A 12,539-nucleotide genomic window follows, 5' to 3' on the forward strand; every position below is an offset into this window, starting at 1 on the left:
TTTGCTGATGATACAGTGATGGTGGCTGATTTGGGTGAGAAACTGCAGAAGCTGATGACCGAGTTTGGTAAAGTGTGTGAAAGGAAGCTGTGAGTAAATGTGAATAAGAGCAAGGTTATTAGGTACTGTAGGGTTGAAGGACAAGTCAATTGGGAGGTAAGTTTGAATGGAGAAAAACTGGAGGAAGTGAAGTGTTTTAGATATCTGGGAGTGGATTTGGCAGCGGATGGAACCATGGAAGCGGAAGTGAATCACAGGGTGGGGGAGGGGGTGAAAGTTCTGGGAGCGTTGAAGAAATGTATGGATGTCAAGAGCGTTATCCTGGAAAGCAAAAATGGGTATGTTTGAAGGAATAGTGGTTCTAACAATGATACATGGTTGCGAGGCGTGGGCTATAGATAGAGTTGTGCGGAGGAGGGTGGATGTGCTGGAAATGAGATGTTTAAAGACAATATGTGGTGTGAGGTGGTTTGATCGAGTAAGTAATGAAAGGGTAAGAGAGATGTGTGGTAATAAAAAGGGTGTGGTTGAGAGAGCAGAAGAGGGTATTCTGAAATGGTTTGGTCACATGGAGAGAATGAGTGAGGAAAGATTGACCAAGAGGATGTATGTGTCAGAGGTGGAGGGAACGAGGAGAAGTGGGAGACCAAATTGGAGGTGGAAAGATGGAGTGATAAAGATTTTGAGTGATCGGGGCCTGAACATGCTGGAGGGAGAAAGGCGTGTAAGGAATAGAGTGAATTGTAACGATGTGGTATAGCGGTCGAAGTAGTGTCAATGGATTGAACCAGGGCATATGAAGCGTCTGGGGTAAATCATGGAAAGTTTTGCGGAGCCTGGATGTGGAAAGGGAGCTGTGGTGTCGGTGCATTATACATGACAGTTAGAGACTGAGTGTGAACGCATGTGGTCTTTGTTGCCTTTTCCTAGCGCTACCTCGCGCATATGCGGGAGGGAGGGGGTTGTTATTTCATGTGTGGCAGGGTGGCGACGAGAATGAATAAGGGCAGACAGTATTAATTATGTACATGTGTATATATGTATATGTCTGTGTATATATATATATATATATATATATATATATATATATATATATATATATATATATATATATATATATGGTGAGATGTATAGGTACGTATATTTGCGTGTGTGGGCCATTCTTTCATCTGTTTACTTGCGCTACCTCGCTAAAGCGGGAGACAGCGACAAAGTATAGTAATTATATATATATATATATATATATATATATATATATATATATATATATATATATATATATATATATAATCATCCCATCCGTCAGTATACGAACGGATCCACTGTCAGTCTGTGCCACCAATGGGCTGAGTCGTGTGTCCAGCCCTGAGCTACAACGGCCAATGAGCGAGGAGTCGTACACTGCCTCTGAGCCACGTTTAACCAATGAGCGAGGAGTCGTGTGTTCCCCGTGCGCCTCGGCCAGCTATATGGAGGAAAGAATTATAAATAGTAAACAAATCCTGAGCTGAGGAGAGGAAATGGTGGTGGCGAGGTGGTGTGACGGACGGTGAGGGACGTGACGCGGAGGAGGGACACGCACCCGTGTGTGACGCTGAGGTAAGCATGGGTGGAACTGCTGGCTTATCTACAGCGGAAACCGACTTAAGCGTCACAAAGGAACAGGAAGTGAACATCGAGAGAAAAAAAAGAAAGGAGTGGTTATTTTGCCGACATGTTGGGATTGGTGTTGACCTCAAGGTTCTGTTGGGGTAGGGCAGAGGAGGCCACATGGACTCAAGGGGGGTGGGGGATGACCTGCCCTTGTTACTGTAATGGGTTAACAATCATCCAAATTCACGTGTAGTGATGTATGTGTGTGGTGTATTTACTGCATGTGTGGTGTATATAATGTATGTGCAAACGTGACGCCATGGCTGTCTCAGTTTCTGATTTATAATAAATAATTGGTCGCTGGTAACGTGTGGGGCTGGAAGACTCTGGAAATTACTACCACTAAAGTCACAATTTGTTGTACAAACTAAGAGAAAACGATATAGTTTACCCGTTCATAGGTTAAATACATTGTTTACCATGTACTACGACCAACATGATGGACTGTGAAGCAGAGAAATATAGAAAGGTCTTGAACAAGCATGTAAAAAGTATTCCAAACCAACCAGGATGAACAAATGTGTTTGTTATTAACCTTTTAAAATACGTTAGCTGTAGTAATATGTTTTATAGTACGAAGGCCATGGTTGTACATGTATGGATTACACTTTCCCACCCTCATTTAGATTTGTAGAGGTGCCTAATGGCTTAAGCAAATACAAGAAGCGCCAGGAAATAATCTGATATATGTAGTTACCCCAAGTTGCACGTCTTACCCCATGGGGACCCTAGCCTTTCTTGCATGGGTTGCCTTTTCCTGATGAAACTTGAACTGAAAAGTATGCTTTAGTAACATTTTGCCTTACATCACAAGCAAGTAGAGTTAGCACCAGAAAAGAATCCGTGTTTAGTTACGTATATAAGACCGAGGGAAAGGTAAGGCCCAGGCAACACCCCACCTCATTTAGTGGCTAAATGATGATGATCATAAGGGCACTAAATGTAGTGGTAATGATTCAGCAGATGTTGAACTCTTATCCCAGGGGAAAAGCCCTTTTTGTGTCAGTAGCCTGGGGGTGGTGGCACAGAAGAGATGAAGCTGTATGAGTCAGCAAAAGTCAACAAACACGATAAGCTGAGCTTGTAAAGCATGCTTAAGTTAAATGTTTATATAGCAACAGATATGGAAAATTTACCTGATTTTTACTTTTTCTGTAATTAATCTTGATATTTCTAATGAATTTTTTTGATAAATCCTGTTACTGGATACCCTTCTAAATCTCCAGGGCTGGGCTGTTTAGGGGCTTGGAAAGGCAACAGAATCATCCCAGCCAAAGAGCGTTAGTGCCCAGAACCATCTTGTACTCCTTGCCAAGACCGCTGGTCTTGATTACTGCCTCACTAAAAGTGACTGGACTAGTCTTAACATCTCTCAACATGTACGTTGCACCCATCCTACTCATATTTATTTACACCAGGTAGTGTCTTTACACCTCACAACATCCATTAGTGCCTTTAAACCTCTTCTAGAATACTGAAGGAAGCAGACTAATGGCATTTCTGATTATCAGAATTTTCAACGAGTTACTGTAGGAAGAAAAAGTACCAAAAGACTCCTTGCAGTACTGTTACAACTTATGACAACCGTTAGTGCACTACAACTCACGGCACCCAGCAGGACTCTAACAACTCATGACAACTAGTAGGAAACTCACATGTCATGACAACTAGTAGAATTACACAAACAGTAGGATCCTCACAACTCATGATGCCCAGTAAGACCATTATATTTCATGACATATAGTAGGTTCTTACTCTTCTTAATGCCAGATGGAACAGTACACGTCATGACACCCATTAGAGCCCCAAACAGAATTATGATTTTTTTTTTTTTTTTGTCATGTTTGGGTCTAACATCAAGTTAGTTTAGAAGAGTGCTGATTACTGTTGTATACTAAGGACTGTACAGTTATGTTAGAGCTTAGCACTAAGTATGGCTAACAGGATGATGTGCTTAAAAGTGAAAGGTGCAAGTAGAAATGGACATTCACTTCAGGTCTCTGGACTACATCATAATTTTTCATGGATGGATATCATCCCACATAACTGTACTGAGAAGTAAGATGGATGGGTCAAGGGAACAGGCAGGCCATCTTTCCATTTGGAAAAAGGTCCCTAAAGCAGGTTCAGAGGCCAACTATTATAGGGGTTTACTTTATGTAAATATTTCTGTTAAAACTTTCACTGCATTCTTGAAAAATTTAACCAAATAACCTGCGGGAGTTTCTTACAACTGTGTGTAGTCTCTTGCATTCTTCCTTTTTAACCCCAACATAATGGCAGACTGCATGAAAGCTGTTAGAAGCAGTAAACTTAAACATTATATCTGATAATATTAATGATCACAATATTTACCAGTAATTCCTTGCCCTATGATTCTTTCAGTCACTATAGTAGAATGCACTGCATGAAGGTATTGTAGAACTTTATAGTTTTGACCTTACATAATGGGAATCTTCTCTTACAGGTTTTGAATGCGGAATGGAGAAATGTTAGAAGTGACCCTCTCTTAATGACTTTCAGACCAAGTCTGTGACACATATCAAAAATGGGTGATGACTCTGGGAGATCCAGTAAGATGCTGTCACCTAGAAATAATTTCAGCATTGACCAGGAGCCATATATTAAAACAGAACCAGCAATAATCTTAGAGGAGCTGACAAGTATGGGAGATTCTGCTTATATGTACTGTGAGAATGATGATGACCCAAATGACAGTGTTCAGGATGGCTCCATGGAAAAGAACCAAGTCATTGACATGTCACAAGAAGATGAGCAAAGCACCATTTGCCACATATGCAGTAAGACATACAAGAATAAAAGTAGCTTATCTACTCATCTACGAGTCAAGCACAACTTATCTGCTCAGAGTCGAGCCAAAATGCCATGTTTGGAACCTGGATGTGACTTCCGTGGAAACCGCATCGCTCGACTTATTTCTCACTTGATCCGAGCACACAAGATGAAATTCCAGTGTGAGAAAGTAACTTTTCAACAAAAAGATGGTAGGAAGCCCTCTTGAGCTCATCTTACAAGTAATCATTATAGCCCTTGTAATTTTTTTAAAGTGCTCAGATATCTTGTTTTTTTATTAAGATTTTCATTCTTGCTTATTGTCATGTACCATCTACAGTAAAAGGTCATGCACACATTCCTGCCATATAATATGACAAACTGTTCCCAACCCTCTCTTACACTGCACATCACACTGCCTGTCACAGTATTTTACCAGAAACAAATAAGTCATTCTTAGGTATCCATATTCTTTACATGTGGGACCCCAGACACACCAGTCACTCTCTCCACCACATTGTCTCCCACCTGTGCATTTAAGATATCTATCATATGCACAGTTTGTGTCCTGTATCAACATTCTCTTTTGTTCTTTCTAGTTCTCTTGAGAAGGCAACCTTAACTTCATCTCTATCAGTATATGTCACATATGTAACTATTATTGACATCCTTAACCTCTTTGCAAATATAAATCTTTCACTGTTACACATGCAGTCAAACATCTTTCCACATATCTTATTGTTCATTTACTTTGCCACACCTCTTTTGCATAACCACATGTATTTTGCACAGGCCTGATTTCATACATTCCACTTTGTTCCCCTCAACCTAGTGTCAGACACCAAAGTTACTGATCTTACATTCTCCTCACCCACACTGTCCTGCATCTCTTGCTGAGCAAGAGAAAGTGTTTGCAGGTAAACTGCTTTTCTCTGAGGGTACGTCCACCTTTTGTGGGATTATTTGTAGAAGTAGAGGCCTTAGCACCTATCCGTGCCTTGAAGACAAGCAAAAAGGATAGGGATAGGATATCCAAAACCCTGAGGTACACTTGTTATCCTCCTCCCCTTCCTTGAGGAAGGTGAAAGTGGAAGAGTTGAGGCTTGAAAATGTTAAACTAAGCAAAAGTTAAATGAAAAGCTGGAAAGATATGAAAGAGTACTTGTTGAGGTTGAGGTGATGTGAGGGTAGTATAAGAATGTATTGTTAGAAACCGCTTTGGAGATGTGCAGCATTATATGAATAGGTTGTGGAAAGAAAAGTACAGCATAGTGGAATGAAGAATTAAGAAAGTTGATGGAGGAGAAAAGGAGTTTGGAAGGGGAAGTTGACATTGACATAAAGTAGCAATGATTGGAGGGCAGAGACTGTAGATTATAAAATCCAGAACAGAAAAGTAAAGATGATGGCATATATGAATTAAAGGAGACAAATCAAGGCTGTTCAGAAAACAATTAAGTGAATGAAATGAGCTTCAGAAACTGAGGTGGAAAGATATGAATTAAAGTTAGAGGAGAGGTTGTGAGATGAGTGGAATGGGATGATTGTGGTGTAATGCTTTATCATAAGAGGAACAGAATGAAATTTTCCACATTTCTGTATGTAGGATGCTGTTGTGTCTTTAGGGGATTGCTTAAATTATGTACAGCCACTCTCTCCCCCTCCCCAGTAATAATGGGGTTATGTCCGTGAAAAATTGGTCTTTATGTGAAATTTAGTTCCATAAAAAATTGTTGGTCGTTATATGAAGGGCAAGGGGTTATATTCCTAAGCACTAATATTCCACATCTAACTCATTATAGAAGGTTCATGCAGCAACATATTCTAAGAACTACTTTACCAGAGACTTACATGTATAAATGTAGATAGTATTTGGGAAAAACTAAGCAGAAAATCTGGTAATGAGGGCTTAAGGTGGTAGTGGAGTGGAATAAGGTGGAGCGAGGGTTACCAGGAATGACTTCAATTATTTGATTCTGGAAACTGTTGCAACTTAAGGTGGAGCAGAGGTTTGCCTTGGCCTTTTGAAGAATGTATACAATTTTAGTAATGTGTTATACCTCTTTCTCTCTCTATGAAGTACTATAAAGAACATGGAGGGATATTCGTGGATGGGATCCATATCATCATAGGGGCCCACAGCCTTGCTTTTCTAGGTAGTTGAACATTAGACTGTAAAGTGGCACGTCTCAAATTTCATAAAGGCAAAATTTTGCCCAGTGAGTTTTTGTTATACAGGGGATGGCAGTAATTAGTAGCACCTTTGCTTATGATCTTTTTCACATTTTTAGACTCCATACAGTCTTTTGAAAGTGTCCTCTTGTAAGTATTTTCTCTTACATGTACTCACCTCTTTTTTTTTTTGAATCCTTATCTCTGTCTTCCCTTTCATACTTTTCATGGCATCCCTCATTCTTTTTCCATATTCTTTTTTACTTAGGGTGAGTTTTTCTGTGGAAGCCAAACTGATGTTTAGAATTCTTTATCCTGCAGTTTTGAGCTTTGCTGCTAATTCTTTGACGGGAAAACTTTTAGAGCCTTCTTGCTGCAGCAGCAGAAAAAGGCAATTAAGTTTTCAGTCTAGTAAATCTTTAATTATATTTTTTCAGATTTTTGGAAATGGAAGAAAGAGGCAGAGGAGCGGTGTCGGGCATCATACTCTGCACAGACATCAGCAAAGACAATGGTGTCAGGAGATTTAAAATTTTTCTTACGTTGTCGACGCAGTGGTTTTGTCAAGTCCACAGACTCTAAGTCAGCGATATCAAGGCCTCGCTTCGTGAAGAAAGGTAGTATGAAGATCAATGCTGTGTGCACTTCATTTATGGAAGTGATGTTCATGAAGGAAGGAGGAGCCACAGTTCATTTTTGTAGAACTCACTATGGTCATGATGAAGATGGTTCTCATCTTAGGATGAATGATGAGGAAAGGGACATGATCAAGGATCTTATCCTTGAAGGCTTTCCTGCAGCAAAGATCATTGCCATCATGAAAACACGCATGCCTATTCATCGTCACCAACTACTGAAGTATGCTAACATTCGTAATATCTCTGTTCGACAAAATCTCTTTATGACTCGTGGGAAAGGACTTGTAGGAGGTAGTCGTCGGGTTTTCTTGAGGAAGATACCAAAATGCCTTTTAGTGAGATCAGAAGGGGATTCGAATATGAGTCTACGTGTAGATAATGAAATTGAGGTGGAAGCAGATTTGGCAGAGGCCGATCATTCTTACCCAACTTTGATTGTCCAGACACATTCACAACGGAGTATGGTATTCAGTGAAAATATGGAAAATGTGAAACAGTTAAGAAATGAAATTCAAGCCAAAATTGAAAGAATATCTAGACTGGCATCAGGATTAGTCACAGATACAGCATTAAGAAATTTAAGTGAGAATTTGGATAATGTTGCAAGAACGGTGGAAAATGAAAAACACATAGAAGTTATTCCAGAAGTTCCTGAAACCACAAATATAAACCAGCAGAATATAGTGTTACATCGAGATACAGATGGGAACTCTGTCATTCTTCTCTGTTCAAATAGAAATATTGATGATCTTGTAGATGAGAAAAATGTAAGTATAGAAGTTAAGAAGAGTCATTTAAATGTATTTACTAAATAAAAACAGTGTAGCAGTATTTTAGATTCCACAAAAGTTTTGATGTTCAGATGGTCTGGAAAGTCCTAAATGTGTTAAAAGGATATAGGGAACTTGCCCTGAAAAAATTTGTTGTTCCTCTTTGTGTTTTATATTGTTGGCCAGTCAGGTTATTGTTCTCCAAGTCTCCCAATGAAGTATTGAAGATTTCATGGTTAATGGTTTTACTGCATATGTTTTTACTTGGCAATGAAAAGGAGAGACCTGTGCCAAAGATTTGTTTTCTAAACACAGCATCAGCTTAATAAAGCAAAAAGTCAAACTACCTGTATAGTAACTATCTCCTGCTCAACCAATGATGGTGTGAAAATCAATAATGGTGAACTGAGTAGTCTTGAATTTGCAAGCATGCCACAAACAGGAATTTGTGAAACCCTGTTTGAATCGGTTTCAGCTGATCAACAGGGATAAGATTCAGAAATAATGGTTATTGGCAAAAATCTGGATACCATCTGGACTTTGAGGCAATAACCTATAGCTTGCCTTGTGGATCTTGAATCCCCAAACTGTCAATGGACTGAACATGGCATGTAAAGCAGCTGGAGGAAACCATGACATGTGAAGCAACTGGGGGAAACCATATAAAGGGGCTTGTTTGTGGATAGGGGAGCTGTGGTATCAGTGCATTGCACATGACAGCTAGAGAACTGATGGGAACAAATGTGGCCTCTCTTTGTCTGAACTTGGTGCTACCTCACTAACGTGGGAAATAGCAATCCAGTTTGAAAAATAATTCCCCCAAATTTCCTCTAATTATGTACAACTCTTTTACCACTGTTTTACTTTCTGACTTGAAGTATTGCCCTCTTCACTTAACCTTGCTATGTAGGTGATTTTAACTTAGTTAACATAAGGTGTATTGCTATCCTTGGCATAGTTTATGTCCTGAAACACAGATTGAAGAGTTTTAAATTATTTTTCTGGGTGTCATCATGTACTGGTATGCCTGCTCTCCATATCTGGATATGATGCTACCAAGATAGGAAAGCATACTGTTGAAGAGTGGACAAACTTCCCTGACTGGAAGTACCTGAAATTTCTGTTATTTCTGTCATCTGCTGTTTGTTGTATTGAAAACTTTCATGTGTTCTCTTAGTAAGATATACTTGAACATTTCACATTGTGAAAAAAAAAAACTTACACTAAAGGAATTGGTTAAGTTCCACTGGAGAAGATTCTGATGTAGCAAGGCCCTTTTTCCTCCCCCCCCCCTCTCCTTAATGATCTGGAATAATTAATCCCCCTCCCTCACAATGCAACTATTCATTCAACAAACTCTGCAGTGGAATTCTTTTCCTTTCATCTTTATTGTTCCTGAAACTTTTCTACCTTGAAAAGTAAGGTTTACAAACACCTAATGAGTTCTGACTAATTCCTTCCTCCTTTGTGGTGCTTCACTGTGGCTAGGAAGTATCATGATGGCTCATGTGTACAGTATTGCTCTGCCTAATTAATTTTCCTTTTTGATTAAATTCTATCCTCTCAGTGTTGCTATAATAGCTTTCCATCCCAATCTGAACTGAGCTAAGGAAAATATAAAATGTGTAGTATTTTTATTTGTCTTTCTGCATTACTCCATTCTCATTCCCAAGGGGTTGCTGAGGTATATATATACGGCTTCCAAAAATCTTTTTACACCCTCAAACCATGCCAAGGGTGCTGAAGTATTTGATATTTTAAATTCTTAGCTCACTCTGACATGCTCACTATGGTGGCAAAATCAGAATCCATGAAAAGCAAAAGCAACAAATTCCAAGCAGAATAGCTGAAGTGAGTGTGGTAAGGAATCAACAATGAACGATGTAAAGATTAGTAGGCAAAACAACAAGGATATACACAGATCCCCCACAAAAGTGCAGTGCCTTGCATTAATGTACCTGATAAGAACTTTTTTCATAATGATTATTATTTAATGTTTCTTTGTTTTCAGACCATTGGCATAATGTCAGTCTTTTATTAACATTGGAAAGCTTGTTATTTGTGCCACCTTGAGGAACAATTAGTGCAGGTAAATGAGATTTCATTTAAGATCAAGTAGTGGACATCAGAAACTATGTAAGAAACAAACTGGAAATGATGTGAAAAAATACTTTTATCATAAGAGAATGGTGGATGAGTGGAACATAGTGAAGAAACAGTGAATGGTAAAAGTGTCAAGAGGCATAAATGTATGACCATAAAGAAGGGTTAAGAGTTGGGCCCCATGAGTGTAACTTTCACCTTCCCTTAATGCACAGATATGTAAGAATGAAGTGTAATTGCACTAATTTACTGGGTTATTAGTTCACTTAAAACTCTATAGATAGCATGTAACTTCACTCGGATTAAGTAACAAAGTGCATCTCCTAATTAATCAGCTTATTTAGAAGACATATGACATAGGATGAAAGAGCACACTGATGCTGAAATAATGGGCAACAAGTATGTAATTCATCATTTTTTTTATAGAATGAGTTTGAATTATTGGTATTGTTTACTATTTCTGCCTGAATGATGTAAAGGCATGTCTTGAAAATAGTATCGATGAAGTTGCATACTGGTACAGAATTTTCCATGAACTCTTCAGCTTTGCAAACCTCATATGTTGCTCTGGCTTTTCTATTCTATCTATCCATATCTCTAATGCCCATTCCCTTTCGGAACTCACTCAAGGGAATGGCCATAGGAAAAGGTTAATTAGATTAGTCTCTAGCACTATCGGTACCCCATGCACTTAGGAGCACTAGTAATGATTAAATTTCAGAAACCAGTCTAAAGGAGAGAGAAAAAAATCTTCGTTGTAGGAAAATGAAAAATGTGTCTCCAGGCACTGAAAACCAATGTTATGACTTCGATTCCACCTGCCTCAATAGGGAAATGTTAAAATACAAAGTTGTTGAGGAGTTGTTAGGCCATTTGATAAAGAGAATTACTGGAGGGATCTCCCTTAATAATAGCATCCTTTTAAAAGGAACTAACATCACTCATTTCTAACACTATCTTTGACCATGTTAGTACAACTGTCCAGAGGGTGCAAACTTCTATGAGAAGAATGCCTGAAGAACTTGATCTTTAAGGCAGTCAATCTAAGAATGCAATACATCAACTCTAGAAGTCGACATTATGAACCTCTTTAAAAAACAAAGAACAACCGTGACACTGTCTATAACAAGAAGGAATGTGGCGCATTGCAAACCTTCAGATTAACAATTCTGCTCAAACCATCACTGTGTCTACATCACAGTTGCCAAAATAAATTCTCACTCGAGGTCTTGTAGTATTCAGATGGTTTCCTTTATCACTTATATTCCAGGGTCTTAGGGGGAGCGCATGTACACGGGAAAGACATAAAAGAAGACCTAGTGATCTTTGACATGGTTTGGGCTTGAGGTGGGATGGACGATTTGACACAGGGAATGATACAAAAGGAATAGCCATTATGCTGCAAGACCAAACAGTACTGAAAGGTTTTTCGGGATACGAGAAAAGTTGCTAAAGAAGTGCTACAAGCCACAACGATGTATGCAAGAAATGAACAAAGTAATAGTGTCTTGCATTCCTAATTTGTAATATGATGGCAAAAACGCAGAGGGCATCTCTTCTCAAATCAATATATCATCGTTCGTGATTTTCTTAAGTCATAATGTTATTGATTACTGGAATATTCAAGCACTTTTTAATTGTGACTGGGACAATGCGATCATGTGAAGTGGAAAATACTAAATTTGAGAAAAAAATACTATAGTTTCAGTTTAGCATTAATAAATTTTCTTTAAATACAGAAAGTTGAATCGTTTTCTATGGTTCATCTGAGACGTGTGGGCTTTCGCGGGTCGAGGCGACTCCTTAAATGGACAATAAGTAACTCTGTACCTCCACGTTACCACGGGGATGTAGCTCAAATGGTAGAGCGCTCGCTTAGCATGTGAGAGGTACGGGGATCGATGCCCCGCATCTCCAGAACTTTTTTTTTTTTCCTTTATTTTAAAATATGAACACAAGCCACTCAAAATCGAGAGTAATTGAAGTTTACGATCTGAAATCCAAATAGGAAGGTATGACCCTTCTGTATCTATACACGAGGCCCTTGGAAATGTGATGTGCATGGGGGACTTGCGATAAAATAAAGGTTTTAGAGAGAAGAAAGAAACTCAAAATAGATAGTAAAATCGATTACTTTCATGTTGTCTAAGCATAATAATAACTGTCACCATCCCCTTCCAGAATCAAGTTGCTGTCTTTTTTTCTTTTTTCCTTACCTACTCTTTGGCCTGATCTACATATGGGTTGCTGGCATTCAAGCCCACAATCATACACATTCTATCTTATACGCAACACTTGGCAACACCTGACTTACACATCTTATTCTATACTTGTTTTTTTTTTTTCCTCTCTATTCAACCAAAGACTCACGGATGTACGACAACCTTACCATTCTCCGGTGCTGCCCAGA

General features: G+C 38.9%; 1 protein-coding gene across 2 annotated transcripts; it reads left to right on the plus strand.

Annotated features, from left to right (window-relative positions):
* The first annotated feature begins 1,409 nt into the window (after nt 1-1,409).
* On the plus strand, nt 1,410-8,369 carry LOC139746093 (uncharacterized). Of its 2 annotated transcripts, XM_071656929.1 has the most exons (4): nt 1,421-1,599; nt 2,880-3,032; nt 4,121-4,658; nt 7,056-8,369. In XM_071656929.1, exons 3-4 carry the CDS (start codon nt 4,202-4,204, stop codon nt 8,069-8,071), a joined length of 1,473 nt encoding a protein of 490 aa, XP_071513030.1. In that variant the 5' UTR covers nt 1,421-1,599; nt 2,880-3,032; nt 4,121-4,201; the 3' UTR covers nt 8,072-8,369. The 2 variants fall into 2 exon arrangements, with proteins under 2 accessions (XP_071513031.1, XP_071513030.1); XM_071656930.1 differs by lacking the exon at nt 2,880-3,032 and having other exon boundaries at nt 1,410-1,599.
* The last annotated feature ends 4,170 nt before the right edge of the window (nt 8,370-12,539 follow it).

Source organism: Panulirus ornatus, chromosome 64, assembly GCF_036320965.1.
Source record: "Panulirus ornatus isolate Po-2019 chromosome 64, ASM3632096v1, whole genome shotgun sequence".
In the NCBI taxonomy this organism is placed as follows: domain Eukaryota; kingdom Metazoa; phylum Arthropoda; class Malacostraca; order Decapoda; family Palinuridae; genus Panulirus; species Panulirus ornatus.